The sequence below is a fragment of the Athene cunicularia genome, assembly GCF_003259725.1.
Source record: "Athene cunicularia isolate RWA chromosome 3 unlocalized genomic scaffold, athCun1 chr3_part1, whole genome shotgun sequence".
In the NCBI taxonomy this organism is placed as follows: domain Eukaryota; kingdom Metazoa; phylum Chordata; class Aves; order Strigiformes; family Strigidae; genus Athene; species Athene cunicularia.
The window spans coordinates 33,084,736-33,107,492 of NW_020799097.1; the positions used below are offsets into that span (position 1 = coordinate 33,084,736).

General features: G+C 38.0%; 1 protein-coding gene across 50 annotated transcripts in view; it reads left to right on the plus strand.

The window, feature by feature from the left end:
- RIMS1 (regulating synaptic membrane exocytosis 1) overlaps positions 1 to 22,757 on the plus strand; it is a 218,997-nt gene that overhangs the window by 193,689 nt on the left and 2,551 nt on the right. For all 50 annotated transcript variants that reach the window (XM_026846012.1, XM_026846039.1, XM_026846020.1 and 47 more), the window contains 4 exons: positions 13,588 to 13,729; positions 18,365 to 18,477; positions 21,177 to 21,278; positions 22,364 to 22,503. In XM_026846012.1, coding sequence (XP_026701813.1) covers positions 13,588 to 13,729; positions 18,365 to 18,477; positions 21,177 to 21,278; positions 22,364 to 22,503 — 497 coding nt within the window. The remainder of the gene's footprint in view (positions 1 to 13,587; positions 13,730 to 18,364; positions 18,478 to 21,176; positions 21,279 to 22,363; positions 22,504 to 22,757) is intronic.

Here is a 22,757-nt window from a genome sequence, read left to right on the forward strand (position 1 = left end):
CTGAGGAAAATAGGAGATACTGTGAATAAATATATATTATTTTGGAAACTGTGTGCAATCAGGCACATTGTATGAAAGAATTAGAAGGTAAAATAATTTTCAGATTTGAGTTATCTTTTGATGTCATTGGCCCCTATTGCCACTGAAATGCACATCAAAATGTGCTTCAAAAGGAATTGGAGATTGTCTTCATTGCATATTTTAAAGTGTCGCATCACTAATGAATAGGGTAAATCCTGTGATTGCAGTCTCCTTTTCAAAAATATCCTGTTTCTAATACCCAACAAACTAGTTTTGATATTTTTCATAGTTTCAAAATGGTGTATTAATAACATATAATCATTATTATTTAAAGGCTCTAAAAAAATTATTACAGTAACTATGTATGTTACTTAAGCTTATTCAATGTCACTTCTATATTGTTTCTTTTTCTAGGAGTAGCTCTATCATTTAATTTACCAAGGAGCTTTACAAACTTTTGTGATTATTTGCATGTTCTTGATGTCATCTTTCATTATTATTTTATTAGAAGTTGCCTGCCAATTAGCTAGTTTTATTATGTCCATTCAGGACATTTACACATTCAGGAACATCAGGAGGGTAGTAATATCAATTTAACATAAGTGAGCCAGGGTTTATGAACATTTTCTTATTTGTTGTTTTCTCTCCAGTGGAGTTTTGAAATCTGATATATTACAGAGGCTACAATAACAGAGTTGCATGTTTCCTTAAAAAGTATTTCATAATAACAGAGCAAGATCATGATTTGATCTTAAGTTTTACCTTTATTTTGATTTATATTGTATATAGCATTATTTTTTTCTGTGCATGGATTATGTTTAATCCTTATTTTGACGACATCTTATTGCATAGAATTTACATGTCTTATTTTTCCTTTCCACTTAACTGGCCATTGCTATTTTTATAGCAACCTGTACTCAAAACAGCTAACCTCTCACACGGTGAACACACCCAAAAAGAAGCACTCTCATTAATGATCATAGTAATCCTGAGCATCAAATAGGGCTTGATCTGTCAGTTCCAAGAAAAAAATGGGGTATGAAATAATTTGTGTAATATACAGATAATAAGAGATTAGTGCATCTGTTCCAAAGAGTCTGACCTTCAAGCCATTAGCTCTGCAAGATTCAAGCACCATGGTGTAATCCTGCTATGAAAGGCAAGTTTGTTTTACTTTTGTGTTTTATGATCTTCATCCATGAGCTAATATATATTGAAATCCCTGGAAGGATGTAGTACTACTTGGCCTGAGTTATTCTATGCTGAGATAAAGAATAATATTACTGTAAAAGGCAAGTTTCTGTTTAACCAATAGTAAGCCTAGGACCATGAAAATGAGGTTTGCTTACTTTATTTTCATTTTGTGCCCGTACTCTGGGGAGCCATCTTTCTATAAGCTATCTGCAAGTAAATTCAGATTTTGAAATCTGTGGTTCAGACTGGCTGATTGATTATTGAGGATTTTCATCTTTGTGTTTATGATGTAGATTTGAAAGTTTCCCTTCATACCAAGATGTTTGATTTTCTCCTACCCCTTCTCATTTTCTTGAGTGGCGATATTCATATGCAATTTTTGTTTTCCAGTTTATTTTAAAATGCTTGTCATCTCTTCATCTGTGATAGGTTTGCCAGTGCCCTCTGTATCAAATCAGCAAGAAAATTTAATGCTCAATCTTAGCCTCTGCTTTTGGATGATATAGAAAGAGGAAAATGGCTTGTTAAATAGTTCAGAAGTGTTACAATTAGCTTCGTATTGTGCTGTAGTGTCTGTTATTAGCATATATGGAGCAACATTTGTAGATATTAGTTCAAGTGCATTTGATCATCAAACTTACTAATATGCCTGCACCATTGCATTAAAAACTGTACTTCAAATAACCCTGTGTTTTAGTTGGCAGTGGTTCTGAAGTGTTTTCACTTCAGAAATAACTAGAAGTTTGGGAAGGAGGGGTTTTTTTCTATAGAGATGGGCTGTATTAGTACAGTTTCATTTTCTTTTTCAATCTCACCCTGCCTTGTGTTTGAAAGGGCTTTACACTTTGATAAACACTCACTGTCTGCTTATATTTATTGGCTCTAATTCAGATGCTCTCAAGCATTAATTTATAATGGCTAATTCTCCTTTGTGCTTATATTTTTCTTAGCTTTTTACCATGTTTGTAACAGATTAATTATATGAGAAATCTATAATCTAAGAAGCCAAGAGTCACAATAAAGAAATCTTGCTTTGTAATAAAAATTTGGCATAATTTACTGGAGAAAACACAGAACTCTTCCTGTATCAATACTACTCTTTCTGCTTAGTGTCTGTTGACTGTTGTCTTATCTGCTTTGCCTTTGAGAAAGGCAAGTACTTCCTCACTAAGCAAGGTTTGCGTCCCAGAAAAGAGAGTTGAGGAGAATGAGAAATAGGCAGCCATAGGGACTTGCAAAAATAACCTGGATTCATTTTTAATGGCAAAAGGCAAGATGTAACAGAAAATCCTGCTATCTCACATCTCTCCCTACCTTGCCCAGTAATCAAAGCAATACTGATGCTGTGGCAATGTTTTGTGCTGGTGTCAGTCTGCAGCACAGCTCAACCTTTACATCTTGTCAATGGAGGTTTCTTAAGGGCATATTTGATAATGGACATAAACCAACAATACTGGATGCAAACCTTAGGATTTCATAGCAGAGTTATGCTGGAGCATTCATTTAGGAAGTTTGGCTGAACGATCTGTCTCTAAACGGAGTCTTTGTGTACAGTTGTCCACTTTCAATAATGTAAACACAAAGTGAACAATTATATCTTACAGATATGCCATGTTTATCTAGCACAGATCTACTGCCCAAGTCCGTAGGTGTTTTTACATACTGACTGCTGTAACTGAGTAACCTAGTTTGAACATAATGCCACAAACAGCTGTTTAAAACGGAAACATTCAGAGACTGTTGTACTCACCACTTACTTAACTACTACTGTGAATAAAAGGCTGATTAGAAAGACAAATTTTGCACCAGGAGCGCCATTAAGTGGATTTGAACTCTAGCTGACCAAAAGAAGGGGTCTCTCCTGAGTTTTTAGCCTCCCTTCTGGCAGCCTCAAATGTGAGAGAGAGGTCTGTATGTCATCGCAACATAGCTGGTTTGGGACTTTATACAGTCACATTTAAAAAAGAAATTCAGAAGCAAAATAAACATTAGCATAGGTACTTTGGCTGAAGAAGAGCATGGCTGTATTTTATTATAGCTGAAACTTCTGTGAGATCACTGATGGTGATATAAGGTACAAGAGTGCAAACACGGTTGCAAAAACAACATGTAAATTTGTGTTTAGGAATGTAGAAAGTTTAAATGAAAGTTTGTTTTAAGGTGTGGTATGTTGGAGGCTTCCCAGAAAAATATACTCCGAAGAGAGTCCAAGGCCAATATTTGAGGATGCAGAGAAGCTTGAACTCACTCTTCCTGCAGTGGTGAACAAACAAGCCAAGATTTTGGTCAGCCTTTCTGTTACAGATCCAGAAGAGCAGATCAAACAGTTATAATCCTGAAAAGGGGGGTTGATCATACAAATTTATTTTTTTTTTGTATCCATAGAATTTAATTTTTTTTACAAGTAAGAAGGAATAATTTTTCCTGGGACTAGAAGAAGGAGCATAAAAGAGGAAAGGCTGTGACTGAAGTGGGGACTTTCTGGTAGCCTATGGCATGAAAGCGTTCCCTCCCTAGGTTTTTCATTTAAACTTTAAACCTCTGTTGAGCTTCCCTGAGCAGAAGCCTGCGTGGGAGGGAACTTCTTACACTTGACATAAGTGCAGAGCTTTCTGTAAAACTGCTCAACGTGGCAGTCTGGTCTCGAAGCCTCTACCATGCACACGCTAAAGGCCTGTCTCAGGAGGGTGACGTGCACACATTAGCAGCTGCCAACATCAGCATTTTATTCCTACCATGGCATTGTACTGATCTTTGGAAATTTTTCCATTTAACTGCATTTTGCTTTTTAATTTTTTAACATACATCACGAGAGAATTGTGTACCCTACAACTATATGTTTTTCAAATGGTGGTAAGCCACGCTCGCTGTGGTGTTCCAAGCATCATTTCTAAATGTGTGCTGCAGAGCAAGGAGATACAGATTACTTTAACCATTGTACTGTATAGGAAATCTGTGTCTTTGCAATGAAAATAGGTGGACATTTCTGCATGGGTATGACATGTATACTGCATCCCTGCTGTGGAGGATTTTAAATTTTTTAGTCACCTATACAGTGTTTGCAATCATAAGTCCTGTTATATGTTGATTAGTTGAAATGCGCAGTATCATTTGTGACATTTTTCTCATTAATCATTTTGCAGTGCTTTAAATAATCTGAACTAAACCATAATTTGAAGATCCACTAGAGATAAATTATTGCATGCATATTTTTCATTTTTTCCCATTTTAATTCTTTTTAAAATAGTTTTCTACTTTTTGCTTGACAAATGCTGAGTCTTTTCCTTTCTCCTTTCTATCTTTAAGCAACCTGATATCCAAATTCACTATGTACATTAAGTTGGGTAACTCCTTTCTTTGTGAAAGAGTGAGAAAAGCATATCTGTCCCTACAGTGCTTGAATGCCAACTTAATAAAGGTGTGTTAAATCATTTGATTCTTAAATAATGGCAAGAGGAAGGCATATTACATTTTTGGAATAGAGTATCAGAAAAAGTGAACAATTTGACATGGAAACAATGGTATGGCAAGGTCTGTTTCCTCAAAATGAAGTTTAAAGATGAAGGGAGTAATTAAAAAATTAAGGTCTGTTCTCAAAATGCACATAGGTATTTAGGAGGCAGTGAAACTTTAATTCCGCTGTTCTCAAGTCCCTCTAAGACATTAATATCATTAAGACTTCGCTCTAGTGTAACTGTAATTTAGTATTTAATGCTAATTTGATGCTTTCTCAGCTTTGTAATCTTTCAGGTGGTTTTATACCAAAATTCATGCAGAATGAGTCAAAATCATCAATACAGAGAAATGTGTTTCTGGGTTTATCTGACTCCTCATCCAGTTCTGAACAGCAGCGTTAAAAAAAAAAAAATACATCGACCAAGGTTGCCAAGAATATTTTGTGCTCTTCTCTACTTGCACATCACTAGAAAATACACTGCTGACTGAATTTTTTAACCTTTCGGCAATATATTATGAAGTGCTAGCTGGCAGGTAGTTCAGTACTTTTTTTCACTGCAAGGCCCTATAATGTAATCACAGTTGTAAAAGGAACTTGTGAGTGAAGCAACTTGATCATTCCTCGCAGTGCTGCGGTGCCAAGTGGTTACAGGAGAACGAGGGAGAAGCAACACCAGGACCCCGGAGATTTATTCTACCCAGAAACAGCACGAGATATTTAAACAAAGGTGAGGCTGCTTTAGGTGCCAGCTGCTTGCTAAGGATTATATCATAGCCGATGTTTAATTTTGCTTAAACCAGAGGTAAGTCTGTATTTTCTGTGTGTTACTGTGATGAGCCTACTTACTAGACTGATTTAGCAGTGTGTGTTAGTCTGGGGTTATAACTTTGCAATGCTACAGTCACTAAAGAAAAACCTCTGTCAGTGTGATACTCCATTGATCTGATACACCAGAAATGATCTCTAAAGGCAGGTTAGTAACATTTTTAAAGGGATATGTTATACCCACCTGGGAGGTGCTGGTAGTGGTAAAATTAAACTTGAAGGGCTTGAAAGTTGCAGTCTGAACAAATCGAACTACAGAAAAGGTACAGCATACTCAGATCAATTCAGAGGATGTTAATTGTAGTGAGAAAAAGGAGGGGACTGTTCCTGAAGCTGTATTATCTCCTGATTAGTATGCCATACAGTCAAATTAGGGTTGAGTTATTGTTCGGAAACTTTTCAACTGTACAAAAAGGCATGTAACATCTCTTTACTAGAAGATGCTTTGGCACCAGTGGTTTTGACAGTGTTTTAATTTACAGTTTTTATGGAAGTTATTAAAAGAATTAGACTTTGGGTTGCCATTATGTACTTCACATAGTTTTCAGGAAAATTTTTGAAGACACATAGCAATAGTAAATTTTTTTATTAGGGATATCTTACAAATTTTATCAGGGATGTCTTATAAATTATTGGTGATACCATCTTGTAAAGCATTGTCTTTTAGTAACCATACTGTCATTTTTTTTAATAATACATACTGAAGTATTTGTAATTGTGAAGACTCATATTTTAAAAAGTCTCAAATTTATTAAAATTGTAATGGCTACCTAGAACCAAAAGGCATCATGTGATTACTTAAATATGTTTAAATTCTTAAGGAAATAATATGTTGGTTTAGTTTATCTGTAGAATCTCCTACTTTCTTCTGCATTACAATTTTGTTTTCCTCTCCTGTATTAACTGGGAGCTGTGTCCTACCACCCTTTTAGCGGACAAGTATTATCTCTGTACCATATGGCAGTTCTCTTCTAAGGGTTGTCTGGTAATAAACAATCTTGGGCTTGGTAATAAACAAAATAGAGCTATGTTTTGCTCTAAAAGTGTTACTGTTGGAAGTGCAAACAGCTCTTTTGAGCTTCTTATTTCATGCTGTCTTGCTTTCTCCTCCAGTCTAACAAAGCCAAGAATATATGAGAAAGTGAGTGCTTGAAATTTTATAAACTGTTTGTATAGTAAATAATTTGTTGAAAACATGACTTTGGTGTGTTACTAATTGAATTTCACTGAAATAGGCTTTAGGAGTTGAAGAACTAGTCGCATATACCTGTTATCACTTTCATTGACATATTTTGCTTTTATACAGCTTTTTGCATATGTGTGAACAAGGTACTTAAGATGCTGTTATTTCTGTATGTTTATAAAGTGTGTTTAGTGCAATCCCAGCAGTAAAAACTTCTTAGCATACATCATCACTGACTGCCTCATTTTGGCTGACACAGTGGCTTATTTCACTTTATTGCAAGTATGTGGACAAAACTATCAATGTAAGTCTCTGGACAAAAACTACTAGTAATTTCAGATGCTATAACTGGACTTTTTCCAACTAGATACCTTTGCTTTTCCTTAAGATACATGTGTCCTGGTTAGACACAGGTTTTCTTCCCTGATATGGGAAAAATCATATGTGTCAGGATAATCATACAAAACCGCATGCTTTTTTTTTCTTTATTTTTTTCAGTAAATATGCCTAAGACCATCTTTTCTTAAGGATCTGTAAAAGCAGTTGTTCAAAGTTTTGAGGCCACTGCCAGGTAGTAAATAATGGCCTGATTTTCAGGTTCTTGTTTACTTTTGTTTTGAGCACGGACCTTAAGCAGTTCCTGTCATTTGTTCTCAAAGTACTACTACTTCAGCTTCACAAAAGTCAGCAGAAGCTGTTGGATAAGTAAAGTTAATTTCCTTTGAAGTCTAGAGTGTAAACTGTTAGGAGTCTGAGTTTGCAAGGTTGTTTTTCAGTGAATAACACAGTCAAAAGCTGAGATTCTGCAGCACACTGACTAAAATGCCATCAAAGCATTAATATAACTGTTAACAGCATTTCAGTGGTCTCCTTTTGTTAGGACTGGTACTTCTTGTTCCTTTGTCTCTAAATATGTCAGAAGATACTGTGTATATTAGTGGACTAATTAATTGTATTATATTTTTGTATAATCTGAAAATATTTATTGGGAATGAAATTGGTTTGCCAGTTGAATATGTGAATTTATAAATATAGTTGTGAGATACAGTTATTTCAAAATTCCTGATAAAAAGATTCATCTTGATAAATTATCCCAGCTGGAAAGGTGAATATTCTTTCCAGAAGGTTTTGTTATTTATAATAGCATAAATGTTATTTGTGGATTTGTTTTAATAAATAGAAATGGGAAGAAGTATATGACAGTTTATATTTGGACTTTAAACCTCAGGATCTAACACCACAGAATATAAACATCATTCTCCTATCTTTGAATATATTGTGTAATAGCTAGAGGAACCATTGAAATCAGTATTGAAATCATTATTGAAATATTTCACATGTCTTTTTATAAACTGCATTATATATTCAGGAGAGACTAGCAGAATACACAGAATGGCAAATACAGTGGAGTATTGCAGGATATAATGTCTAGGAAACATTTGTATTTAATGTCATATTTTTTACTGTTTATCTGTTGTTCATAGTCACTGTGTACTTTCAATCTTTGAGATCAATCTACTGGTGAATTCATGTCAGAGATGTACACATGTAAAAGAACAAACACTGTTTGAATTATTTCTTCTTTTCTCTCTCTGTTTTAGGACTGTAAGCCAAGGGGCACTTTATCAATTCATGTGTAAATATATTTTGTTGTTGTTTAAAAGTCCTACATGCAGAGTGAGTGGGATGCTGCAGATTTGTAACTCAGCAGGTCTCCAAGCAGCTAAATTTGAGGTTGTAAAATCAGTAACATACCAGAAAGGACCAGAAGGAAATGTGCCCCTTGGCTTTTCTTTTTATAGTTCTCTGAATTGAGGGTGACCCTTACTATTCCAGTTGGCATAATCTTCTTGGTGTCTCACACAGGCAATGCACAAACCAACAATATGGTCACAGTCCTGCCAGGTTTCAGTCAGAGCTGGCTTGGAACTGTAGTCCTTTTAGGCTTTCTTTGGATGGATGAGCATGCTTGATACTCTGAATAATTTGCCCTTGAGTCGTGCAATGACATTGAGTATTAGTACCCTTCTTATTACCCCTTTCATTAGTGGAGTTAGCAGTGATGTATTCTTTGTTCTCGGGAGCATTCTTTTGAACTAGTTACGAATTTTCCATGTCACATACCCAGGTGCTGCATGTGTACAAGTTTGCTTTTGGTTCTGGTGCTAATCAACTAGTTGCCCTCAGGTTTGATTCTGGGCAATGCTCACCAAAGGCACCTCTCCCTATAGGCAGTACTTAGAAGACCGTGTCAGAATTGTTGTCTTCTGCCCTACAAAGGTCTCTTAAGACTGTCCTATTGACTAAGTCACCAGGCTTGTGTCCTTGCCTATTCCTTTATGTCCCTTAGCCATGTCCCATGGCATGGAATACACACCTGGGCATCCCAGGATAAAAGCTTTACTGCAGCATGTCGTGGTACAGCTCCTCCTGCTATTTCAGAGCTACTATACTGAAACGAGCAAAACGAAGTAATTGCCTCAAGGCACCACATGGACCCCAGAGGACAAGTCAGGCCAACGGTAATGCCATGTGCAGTCATGCCTTTTCTAAGGACAGTCATGGATACAAGTCATTTTGGGCTGCTTGTCCTAGAATTATCCTCTGCATTGGATGTCTTTAACGTAAAGCTAGCCTTGAGATACCTGTAGTAGGCCATCATAATTCTGTATAGAGACTATCACTGACCCTTTCTCACTAATATAATTCTGTTGTCAATAGTGTTTTGCTCCTGACTGCTATAGTTGAAAGTGATTAGAAAGCACCGAAATTGGGGACACATCAATTGCATTGATATTTGTTGCAAATGTAAAATAGTGCATACACTAATAAGCTTGCTTTTTGCTCTTCATCGTTACTTAGATTAGGATCTCTATTAATTTACTTTTGTCTGAGAAAACCAAAATAAGGTACCAGTTTCTTGTCAGACCAGAAAGGAATCAGTATAGGCTCTATTTATAACAGGTAGACTGAAATAGCACATTGCGCACACACACATCAGTGTGTTGTAGCAGGAGTGCTGCAACAAGGCTGTTGATGAATCGCAGAATGTTTACAAGCTGTGTTTATTTTGTAGCTGCAGATGACTGCTTTATGATCTTTTTGCATCAATTATTAAAGCTGCAAAAATGTTAATTATAATTGCTCTGTAATAGTTTTTCTCTAACTTGTACCTATCAGACTTTGTGTTTACATGCAATTTAAGCACATCAATCTGCATTTCTGCACGCAGAAAGCCTTACACAATTGACACAGCAGACAGAAGCATGCAGACCATTTTGGAGTAAATTTTGCCCCTAGATGGTATTCAGTATAGAGACAGTTTATCTTCAGTCTGCACAATGAATATAGTGTAATTTACACAGTGCAGGGAAATAACTGTAACATAAAATTTAATTGGACATATCAAAATAATAAAAGTCAGGAGCAGGATAAAGCACTCTGCAATAGATATCCAGACGAGTAGAAAATCTTCTCAATATATCATAGCACAGATATTGAACTTAAATATTTTATGAACTTGTACTGTTCACTTAAAGATAAATTTCCAAAGGTACGTACAGAATGGCTAGATTAAAACAAATACAAGATAAAAATGAAACTTTTTTTAAAAATAAAAACATTCTCAAGAGCAGGAGAAACACTGGTAGTTGTTCAGATCATGTGTTTCATTGTGCATTCAAAGCAGGACTGGAAGTTGTACCCCAGAGTGACCTCACGTTACTGGAACACCTTTAGAAATAACAGCAGTTCCCAACTCAGCTGTATGCTAACTACCTTCCTCCCTTGCAGAACTAAGTTTTGCTGAGAAGTTTACAGGAGTACACCAAGATAAATTGTCCTCGTTACTTTTTGGGCTATAAGTGGACCAAAAAAATATTATATGCATAACTGGCCAAGGTTGAAACTTACAAAATCTGTGCAACGTGTGATTTGGTTCTTAGTCATGGGCAAAAGCAATTCCCTTAACGCCGTAAAAATCTTGATGTATTTTACCATTCTGCCTTAGATTATTTTTATGTTGAATTTCTGATTGTACTGAAGAATATTAAGACTGAGGTTATAAAATGAAATATGAAGGAGGACTCTTTTCCAAGTAAAAATTGTGGATATTAGTAGCAGTTGCAAGAGGAGGCAAAAGAATTTTTTTGCATTTTCAACCTGAAAAAAAATTTTGACAAGAAAAAAAAAATAAGTGGAGTCTATCACGGTAAGACAGAGAGCAGTGACTTGAAAAATATTCATAAAAAGGCAGTCTTGGATTTGCAGCTCAGCAAGACAAGGTTTTGGACTTGCTTATGGCTATGCATGAGGATCCCTACTTCAAGGTCTGTGCATTTAAAATCTGTGAAGCAAGAAGTATGTTCAAGCAGCAACATGGGTATTATCCATGATAATGTAAAATTACTCTTTCAAAAAAACCCACTTGCTATTTTCAATCTCTACTGTGGCTCAAAGCTAAAATCTAAATTTCTGTAATTTAGTCAATAGATTTTTTTTTTTACAGTGATTATTTCAATGAATATGCTCTTCATTATGCTTTCCCAACAGCCTGGCTCTAATACCTATATTTCAGCATCCACCATGTTGTCCAGGTGGTCCAGAGCAACATGGCAAGGTCATGATGATCTTGTAGCTGCCTTTAGTGTCTTATCACTCCTGTTTCCTGAGCTGTGAATACTCACAGGCAACCCCTACTCAGCTGCCCATGTTTCAGGCTCTATCATATTATATCCTTCCAGTCATGCTGCCTGATCTGTCTGCCTCCAGAAAAGAAGGCAGAGGGTGAACCACATAATCTTACCTGCTTTGTAGGAACAAATAGAAACAGAGTCACTTTCAGACAGGTCCCATCAAGACAGGGAGGCACAAAACAATATGGGTGGCAAATGCATAGCTACTGAAAATGTGAGAATCCTGCTTTGGTGTAGGGCTCTGCATGTGAGTTATACTTCCTAGGCTGCCTTCTGATTCACTTTTGATGCTCAGCTTACCTTTCAACGTTGATATGCTGGACACACCATCTATTTTTAAGATAAAGCTGAGGTCTAAAATGTAGCATTTGATTTTTCTACATACGGAGTCACGAAGTTCCAGCAAATACCTTCCACAGCCACCTGCACCATCTAAGAGTGATGTGTGTTCTGTCTGGTGTGCCCTGTCTAGCCTACTCTACCTCTCATTTAGTAGCACTGAATAATGTGTTTTCAGCTGACCAAGGTCTGGGAATTTGGATGAGGTGCAGTGGTCCACAGCAAAATCTCAGAGGTGTTGCCCTTGGAAGGGAGTAAAGGACCTATGGACATAGCTGATTTCTTCCACTCAGCGGCATTTGTGTCTTTGCTTCTGGGTGGCCACAGGTGAACAACCCTTGGTCCAGAAGGCTTAAGAGAAAAACCACAGCCCCCTTTTGCTGTGGCGATGTCTCCTCTAAGCCCAATATGTGATTTCTTTCTTTTTCACTTTGACCATCCTTGCTGTCTCTCTGCTAGATCCAAAGAGGTTACTGTGATAACTCAGGGGAGAGGGAGCTGCTCTAGGGAGCTGCTCTGTCATGTGATTTCTCCTTGCCCTCCATGAGCTCTGCAGACCCAAAGAGCAAGGGCCAGCTATTCTCCACAGCATGTTCAAACACCCTGAGCAATGGGTGGGCCATGCAGGGGCTACCAAAGCTGTAACTTTTATGTGAAGAATGGTTCAGATCTGTCATCTTCAAATATCAACTATGTCCATGTGAAACAGGAAGGTGAAAAATTTTTCAACAGGTGGAGATGGAAGAAACATTTTTTCAGATGCTTCTCTGAGCAGACTGTGAAGAGGAAGTACAGACTTTGAGGGAGCAAATGAAGGAGCACTGAAATGAAGGGGCAAATGCAGGAGCATGTTTTTGCATGCACTTATATGAAACTGTCAAATTTACTTCCTGAGAGAAAGTAATGCTACCCATTGAATGGGCTGAATTAAATGAAAAAGAACAAGACACAGTTTGAAGTCAACACATGCTATTACATCACATTGAGACTTTGATGGAAGTATTTCAGCTAAAGGGTTTTGATAATAATTATCATCATCTAGAAGCATAAATTCTGCTATGTGACAGCAGAATTCATTGTAGATCAGCTGTTGCTCCTTAAGCCCATAACAACCCCTGTGAAGTACTGGAATATCTCTTCTTGCTCAAGGGTAACATGAAACCTTCCAGGCTGGACTCAAATTGCATTTTAAAGAATGTGTGATGGAAGCTTTTCCAAATGGATCAAGTTTTTAATCAATTTCACAGGATTTACATTACTCTGTAGTGTTAAGTCACAAGCCTAGACTGTGAAGTCCATCATCTCCCAAACAAATTCTCCAAGAGTTAATTCTGCTTAGGAAGTGCTGAGATCAGAAGTTATGTAAAGCTCACTGTTTACTCTGAAGAATTTCTGTTGTGAAAAGTAAGATTTTGCTGAGTCAGAACACATTATTATATTTTTTATATTATTATTTTAGTACGTAATATTTTTCTGTGGAATGCATGAAGGATTTTTTCCTCTCTTTTTTTTCTGTGAGAGTTGTAACTTCTTTTGTAGTCACCCAACCTAACTAACAAGGTGACCTTACTGAGTATATAGTTAGCAGACCCTGTCACAGTCATCCTGTCTACATTCCAACTGTGTAAAGGTTATTAATAAGACAGATAATTTCTAAAAGTTTGCCCTAATGAAGATCTTCAGGTTGCAGCCGTTTTATAGAGAAGCCATTGCCAGTTTGCAACTGAAGAAATTCCTTCTTCCATTAGAATAATCTATTTGTATTATTAAATAGTAATGGTCAAGTCAGATCACTGTTGTTGGGGGGAAACTGCAAGGAAAGGCTTTGCTCTAACTTGTCATTCTAACTATCGCTTCCTTTTCTCTGCTTTCAGAGGCTGGCAACAAGAAGCTAAAGAGCACGATACAGAGAAGCACAGAGACAGGAATGGCAGCAGAGATGAGAAGTCGTATGGTTCGACAGCCAAGTCGAGAATCCACTGACGGCAGCATAAATAGTTATAGCTCTGAGGGCAAGTAAGTGGCATTAAAAATATCAGTAATGTAGGAGAAGTTTCTTGTCTTTGTAAGAAAACTTGGGGTGTGAACAGAGGTCCCAACTCTGTCTGAAGGGGATAGCTCTGGGTAGGGATTCTTCCTCTTGAAATCTTTGCAATACTGAAGTTATTTTAGGCACGTAACACAAATTTCTTGAAAATTGAAATTGAGAGAAGACTTCTTAAGGGTTCACATTTTCCCTGTCATCCAGTGAGGCAGCTTTTCCATCAAAAGACAACTAAATTCAGACCACATTATTCAAAACAAAACATAGGGACACTTTTTATTTGAGTTATGTTTGGATTAACTCAGAGTTAAACTTCAGATTTTGTATGTAATCCCTTGTAATATGGAAATCTGTTCAGTAATACTATATACAAAGAAAGTTTAGTTTGAAGTTTGTCTGTGTCTCTTATTGAGAATTGTAAACCCAGAGTCCAGCTGCCCCATCAGCTGAAATCAGGCAGACAGATGTGGGGAATGGGACAGCTGTTTTCATTCACTGCTAAATGACTCTATATGAAGGAAAGGAGAACAACGGCAGATCTGACACAAAAATGTGCATGAATACTCCAGACTCCTCACAGCTCTCAGTGGGACTCTACTGAATGTGCCAAGGCACAGTGGTCACTAGGGAATTCTTAGAAGATGCCTCCACACAAAAGGGGAAACCAGGGGTAGGCAAATGTACTCTATATACCTGGAAAAAAATGGGAGAATAAGACTTCTTTGCCTTCATCTTTTTATATGCTTACTGTGTTACCATAATTGCTACTGAACATTGTATAGGGCACAAAAAGCCAGGGGCAGCCATGGTGGTTGAAGGAGCTGTGTAAAAGTGTAGCTTTCTCTGACATCAGATGATATCACTACCCTTACAGTTTTTACAGTGAGTGTGGTCAGACACTGGCACAGGTTTCCCAGAGAAGCTGTGGCTGCCCCCTCCCTGGCAGTGTTCAAGGCCAGGTTGGACGGGGCTTTGAGCAACCTGGGCTAGTGGGAGGTGTCCCTGCCCATGGCAGGGGCCCTGGAACTAGATGATCTTTAAGGTCCCTTCCAACCCAAACCGTATAAGAAAAAACAGGCTCCATCATGAATAACTCAAAACCAAAGTAGATAAGCATCAGATGAAGAATGAGGGACAAGAGTAAAATATCGCAGTATTTTTCCCAGAATGATTCTATGTTAGGGCATTACCTTTAGCCTTTCAATACTCCTTCCTGCCATCTTTCTTCCTGTCTCTGTTTTGAAGTGTCAGTCTGTAAGGCACCAGTCACTCACCATGGTGACAAAGGGTCCAGTAAACTGGACCCTGCTAAAGGAGGATCTGGGGGAGCCTGTTTCCCTGGTTAGCAATATGGGGGAGGTGGGATCCCAGAACTGACGCTGAGGACCTTTTCAGGGGAACAGCCTAATCCTCTGCTCCACCCTCAGAGCGTGTAAACAGATTTGGCAAGGCTGAGGCAGCCAGGGTCTGGATCTGGAGGTTACAGCAGGCATCTAGAGGACAGAAACTGCAAGGTAGAGCTTTAAATTGTTGACTTGAGTCAGCCTCTGAGTAAGGCAGTGAAGAGAGCAAGCCTGGGAGGTAAACAGAGTGCTTGCTTCTTACTGGGACATATTGCAGGCTGGGTATGCATAGTAGGACCTAGTTTGAAAATTATCCTTTAGAACTAGGACCATCTTCAACGAAAAGTGACGTATCAGAAGCTGCTGGTCACACTATCTGGATCTTACATCTTGTTTCTGACTTCTTAGCTCCTGAGCCTGCTCCCCATCTCTTGCTGCTCCAGCACCAGTTCTGCCTCTGACAATTCTCCTTACCTCTCAGCACTCGCATACAATATATTTCTTCACATGTGACCACATTTGCCCTGTTTTTCTGATCCATACTTTTGGCAGCAGCTCTCTTAACTTTTCACTGTTTCTGTCTCAGTCCTTTGGTTTGATAGAGTAACCAGCTCTTCTGGTTGATTCCTGATCCTCAGTATACCTCGACTTCATTTCCTGCCTCCAAACTCACTTTGCACTTGACCTTAGCCTTAAACACATGTCCCTGATCTCCACATCCCTATTCCAATTTCTGGCAAGAGTAAAGAAACAGTGTGGCCAGTGAAGTGAGAACACCACTAATATCAAACAGTGACACTGAAGAGAAGCCCAGGAGAATGGGCCAAGGAGGCAGATAACAAAACTGAGGTGAAGCAGTTAAATATATGTTGCTGCAGTGAAGGGAGACATTCCTTAAACAGGACATTAAGCCACAGGCAAAAATTATACCAGAAGAGTGTGGTGCTCTACTTTGTGGCTTAGAAAACTTCTTTGATTCTGTAATTTAGTTATAGATCAAATCCTCAGATGCTCTGCAAACTTGCACGAGTGTGATAGACTAATGTTAGTTTACAACAGCTCTGGGTTTAGATCACAGTGAATGAAGAATATTAAATGCAGAGATTCTTGTAAGAAAGATGGCCAATAAAACAATTTCCTACTGTTTAATCACTTCCCCCACATGCATCACTGGCTTATTTGTAGAGGATGAGTTGGACACAACTGCAAGGTGGAAGGGAAGCTGCACAACTGCATCGCATGATCAAGGATACATTCACTGTGCCAGCTTATCCTAAAATCTTCTCCCTCTCACCCTCCTTCTTCTGGGCGTTTTTCAAACATTAGAAATGTCACCTTTAACTTCAGATGTTATTTCTAGTGTGAGCATGACTAGAACTGTTTCTTTGACAATTAGAAAATATCTATGTTAAGTTTGCATGGACTACTTTTTCTTCCTTGTGTGTGAGTGCACATCATGATACGAACTTTACTTTCAGGATCACATAATTTATTGACAGTATCATGCCCTATCCTGCATTTCATAAGACCAGTCAGTTGTGTAGCTCAGCTGAGAATGCAGATCCCTACAGTAGGTACCTCAGGTACCACATTATGTTCTTCTGTGTGGCCCATAACTGGAGTTTAATGAATTAAAATTAATACACATTATGGTGAATGTGTACTTCACAACATCATTATTATGTGTATAGCTAGAGGTGTCTGAAAAGTGAGAATGCTCTCAAGTGAACTTTTTCAATGTTAGTCATTCCATAGCAAAGTGAAATGTTTTAGGAAAAAAGGCCAAAGAAACGAGCAAGGAACTTTTCATAGCAGGGACGAGAATGCAGTGGAGGAGAGAAGCAGATTGTGTGTCGTGTCAGGAAGGGTGGGCTTGGAGCTGTATCTCAAGGTTAGGTGAATGCTCTAACTGGTGGGCTGATGGTTGAACTGGAGACCTAGAGGTTGTTTTCCTCCTCCATCTAAAGAAACCTTAAAAAAAAGACTTCTTAAAACTAAAGTTCTGTAAAAAGCTTACCTTTTCTTAAATCAGAGTTTGCTAATGAAAAGCACTGTGCTGATATTTTCTGGCCAGTTTTAGTTACAGGCAGTCTGTATGTTTATGCGGCACAGTAAGAGCAGTTAGTCTTGAAAAGAGGAATGGGCTTTTTCTATCTAAATAACTGGGATTTACAAAGAGTTTTCAGTGTGAATTGAATGACTGGAGCACATAAGCCTGAGATGTGGAAATCAAAGATTTTCACACTACATGTTTTTATTATGAAGTTTTGGTACTATTTTTTCCAGTCTAATAGGAGATTTCCTTTGAGAGAGAAGCTGATACAGAGTAGTGGATGGCCTGCTTGGTAAAATGCTATCTAGACTTGGTTCAGTCTGTTCTGTTTCTCGTAACTGATGAGGAAATCAAAGCTTTTTTTTTTTTTTTTTTTTTTTTTTTAAATGTTTGGAGACTGTATATCTATTCAAAAGTGGAGATTCTGGAATACAAGAAAGCAGCTTGAAAAAGCACATATCATAAAATCAGAGTGGTTTGAGTTAGAAGGGACCTTTAAAGGTCATCTAGTTCAAGCCCCCTGGAACAAGCAGGGGCATATTCCACTAGATCAGGTTGCTCAGAGCCCTATCCAGCCTGGCCTTGAATGTTTCACTATATTCTCTGTTGATGTATTACGGTTCAGTTTGTGTTCTGAAAGAGGAGTGGGTACCAACTATAGATCGAGATGTAGCTCCCAGCATATTTTGGCTGGGGAGTGGCATTAGGTTTAGCCCTAATCAATGCTAGTACTACCTGCCAGTTTACTGCTTCATTAAACAGCTGCAGCAATCCAGATTAATTTAGTGTGTACATCCATTTTTCCTGTTTGTTCAGATGCAGGTGGGGCTTGGGTGTATGTATAGATTTAAAACAGTATTACAAGGTAAATCAAGCATTCAGGAATGAAGAATGATAGGCTATTAAATTTCATGAGGCTTTTTATGTTTTCTTATACAAGGTCACTCATAATTTATTCACCTGCCAGACTTTTCACTGCTCCTGGAGAACTCCTTAGTGAGAACTGTTTTAGGGACTACTTTGGGTCCGTATGCAGAATTTCACCACACTTCTTTGTGGTCCGTGGGAGACACCTTGTTCCTGATGCTGCAGAACAATTTGTGGTTGCACATCCTGGGCTGCTTGCCTTATATCAGTAGTACTTTTGAGGTAAATACTGTAGCACAATAGAAGTGAATCCTGTTCGTAACCAGCTTTTATTTTGTCTTCAGCTTAATATTTCCTGGAGTACGGCTGGGCGCTGACAGTCAGTTTAGTGATTTCCTCGATGGACTTGGACCTGCACAGTTAGTAGGCCGACAAACACTAGCAACCCCTGCCATGGGTAAGAATAATATGTTCTCCTCAGTTAAATGAATAATAAGCCAATTAACTAACACACACACTGCCAGACTACAGCACCAAAAAAAGACTTTTGCAAAGTGGCTTCCTTCACTGTAAATGTTTTATAGGCAGTCACTGGTATTCCTAGCATGGTAGCATTCAAAATGGGGTGAGAAACAGTATTTGCTTCATTTCAGGTGTCAGCTAATGTCATTTGCAATTTGAAGGGAGCAATTGCGCTTCCCACTAAAAATTATTGTGGTTTCTCCAACTGCAGCTGTGAAATCTCAGCTGTTCGGAGTTTATATTTACTTGCCATAGATTATGTTGGACGTGACAGACAGTTTCTGTCCAAACTCTGCACTTGTCCAAGCTTAGTTCATCTAACCCCCGATGTGAAACTTCTGTCCACATTTGCAATGCCCAACAGTAAGTTGCTCATAAAGACGGTGTTTGTTATGAAAGACACAAAGTTCTTTTCTACAGCAGCTGCCTGGGGCCATCTGTGATCTTCTCTGTGTTCCAGACCAATCTGTATTTGCCTATATAGTAGCATTAGCTGTATCTTGGTCAGGAATAGAGTATGAGTGTATAACTTCTGCAACAGTGCAGTACTGTGTAAGAATCTCTGGAAAAGTTTAATTTATTTTGCTTATATATGAGCAATTGTTAGACATGCTTTAGAATGCTAAGTGAGTTGTCCTTGATCCACTACTTTAACTGTACTTCTGTTGGAAGCGATAAATGGCCCGTATTTCAGTACAGCTGTCTTGGGAGAATCAGTTTTAGGAAGGGCTACTGGAGCACTTCTGAAAAAGGCGATGGAAACAGAAAGAAAAATTGCAGAAGAGAGTTTCCCCTCCCAACCCATGAGCAGAAGGAGACAGAAAGTTTCTTGAGAATGCTTTGAGTTTTCCCTCAGGCAAGAGTTGCTGTGTAAATCCAAATGATTGCTACTCATGCATTAATAAGCACCAAACTTGTTAAATTCATAATAATATATTTGTGAGATGATTTGCCTAATAAAAGTCTAAGTGGCTCTATCAGTATGAATATAAGGGTCTAGATTTCTTCCATCTCTTTATTTTAATCTGGTTTCTTGACTAAATATTTTTTGCCGATTACTTGACTAATATGTTTATTTTCACTTCTTAGAACTGCTTTATTTGCTAAAATCTCTAGTTTTGTTCCTCCAAAAGCACTCAATCATGCTTTTTAACAATTTTCGGAAGACCACCTATGTGATATCCTTTCACTAGTATTGATTTGAAAATGTTTGTGTTATTGCTCCCCCTTCTGGTTCCCTGTCGAATATTTTATTTTGGATATGCGATATGGAGATGTGCTCTTAAAAAGGCTTGTTGGAATTTTCCTGTGAACTATTTTTAGTGCAACACAGATCTCTGTTTATTCAAGCAAAGTCTGATCGATAAAAAGTCTTCCCTGCTGCTGTCATACCTCAATGACCAAGGTATAAACACTACTTTAATATATTGTTAGATGAGCATGTGAGAATCTCGTGCTCAGTTAATTTCAAAATGCTGTCTTTCTAAATATGGACCCCAAATTCTATAATTCAGGACTATCTATTTGTGATTGTGTTTTTTTAGACACAGTTTACATATCAAATACATACATACTCACGTTTCATGGATATATAGTTCATTTATTTGCACAGGTGTCATATAGTGGCCCATGTCATACTGTGCATTTTTTTACTCTAAATGACCTGTTAGATTTCTACCCAGCTGATTCCATGATATAGGAAACCATAGAGATATAAAGCTTTGAGCATTAGCCCATAGCTGAATTCCCTTGCATTTTAGTCATCTAGATCAGAACAGTGCTTGGGCTTGGACTAAGAGGTTTCCTTTTTCTGTAGGAAAAGTCATTTTTCAGAACTCAGGCAGGGAAACAAATTTGACTATTCAGTAGTGAAAGTAGCTTCTATTTTAACATGTTACATCATTTTTTTCACATCAAAAATGGGTGTGGAATATTGGCAAAAACAGGAAAATTGTCACCCCTTTACTTGGAGACTTTTGCAGAAAAAAGACCTCTTTTGAGCTCCTGGGGAGCAGGGCATAATTCTCTGAAGCTATGACTGTGTGCTTTGTCTGGTTGATGTCTCTGTCTTATGCTGAGGCAGTTGTAGTTACAGAAGCAGGTTTCAATGTTAGCCTCTACCAGCAGTTCTCCTTCCTTATCAGACAAGGAGCCTTTACACTGCCAGCTCTTGCATCTCAGCTTGGAGGCAGAAACTTCCAGCCAAGGGTATTTCTGAATATGATTTTGGGTTTTAGGCTCTCTGAGTGTGGGACTACTGTCAGGGCAGTGCATCTCAGTGACCGGCACAGTGCGGCAACAGTTCTAGGTAGGAAGTCTCTAGATAACTCACCAGTGCAAAATTAAAGGTGTGGTGGTTATACCATAACATTGCTGTAAATTCGCCTGCCTCCATGGATCAGAAATACTTAGCTTTGGTATAAACTGTACACCAACAGAGGGCACCATGCTCCTTTAGTATCTAACTTTTAGTCTTGGTTTAAGGATGGAGAAATTAAAAGGATCAGGAGGAAGGGTGACTAGCACACAAATGCAGCAGACTACTATCAAACTAGTCTTTCTGTCTCTCTTATACCCTATCTCCTGGGCTGTACTGCTTCTCTAAAATGTGGGCTTCTTTCTTCTGCCTCTCAGGTGACATCCAGATTGGAATGGTGGATAAAAAGGGCCAGTTAGAAGTAGAAGTTATTAGAGCCCGTGGCCTCACACAAAAACCTGGCTCCAAGTCTACCCCAGGTAAGGAAGAAAAATAGACAATATATGAACAGAAAACAAGAATACAAAATATGTTGATGAACTGGGGATCAGAGACTTTTTGAGCTCCTCTTTAGCTGTCACTACATTTGCATTTTTTTGGTTTGCTTTTCAAGAAGGAATGTGTACGTGGACATATCCTTGCTACCAATGTCCACTTCTTACCACCTTGCATCTGCCAGTTGCATGCTACCTTTCAAGGAATGATCTCAGCAACTCAACATCTGTTCTGCAAGGAACATTTGCAGAAGTATTTCTGCATATCTTAGGCAAGCCATGTATCTCAGAGGGGCTTTGTTGACATAGATGAAGTCCTTTGTGTTTGTTCCACATCAAAACAAGGGATGGAGAACAGATGAAAGTGCTTTGAACAAACAGCTTAACAGACCCACGTGCCAGGATCTTTTGTACGCAGCAGGGCTTCAAGAAGACAGCAGGTTATGCTAGTGCCAGTGTCAATAATTTGTATAATGAATGAGATTTAATATTGTAGAATTTTGTAAGAATTTTTTTTTAAGTTTTACAAACCTTTATTAGAGGAGATTTATAATCGCTACCACAATCACTGCTTACCATAACTGGAACAGTTGTTTTAGGTAAGATTTCACAAAAATGGTACTTTACAACCTCATTAGGAGCTGAAGATAAAAGAGCAATTAATGTCTGTGTTACCAAAGTGATTTAGTTTTAAATACTCCTTTCAGTGAAACATCAAAATCTTTTGTTTTGAATTATCTCTGAACCCAAAACATACATAGAGATTCCAGAATAGCTATCAGTGACAGTTAATTCCTGGCAAAAGAAAGTGTTTTTAAAATGACAGACATGAAACGTAATTGTTGTTAGTAACATCTTCTATCATTACATTCAAAGTTCATAAGAATGAAATTGATTTCTTATGGGGTGTGTAATTTATTTTATAATTGTATTCAGATTATACAGTGAAGATAGCGTGTGTCATTTTCTTTCAACTCGGCTTCCTTTTAAGGCATTTGTCTTCCAGCTCATATGTACAATATAGAAGTTTTTAAGTCCAAACATAAAATTCATGGATGTTCTGTTTGCAGCTCCATATGTCAAAGTGTATTTATTGGAAAATGGAGCATGTATAGCTAAGAAGAAGACAAGAATTGCACGGAAGACCCTTGATCCTTTGTACCAACAGACACTGGTTTTTGATGAAAGTCCACAGGGTAAAGTCCTTCAGGTCAGTTGCTTCTTAATCCCATTTTAGGCTATCATTTGGAGAAGCACTTGCATGTTTACTTAAGTTTAAGCAATATGAGTAAACTCATTCCAACTCACTAAGCATTTAATTTTATAAATACCAGCAAACACGTCCTTGTGGGTTGTGGTTTCAGACCTGCAAAATGTCTGGCTGTATTAAACATTTCTCTTTTGTTGACTCTCTCTCCTGTCCTGCTATTAGGTTTTCCCACAAGAGGGAGCAATCATTCACCC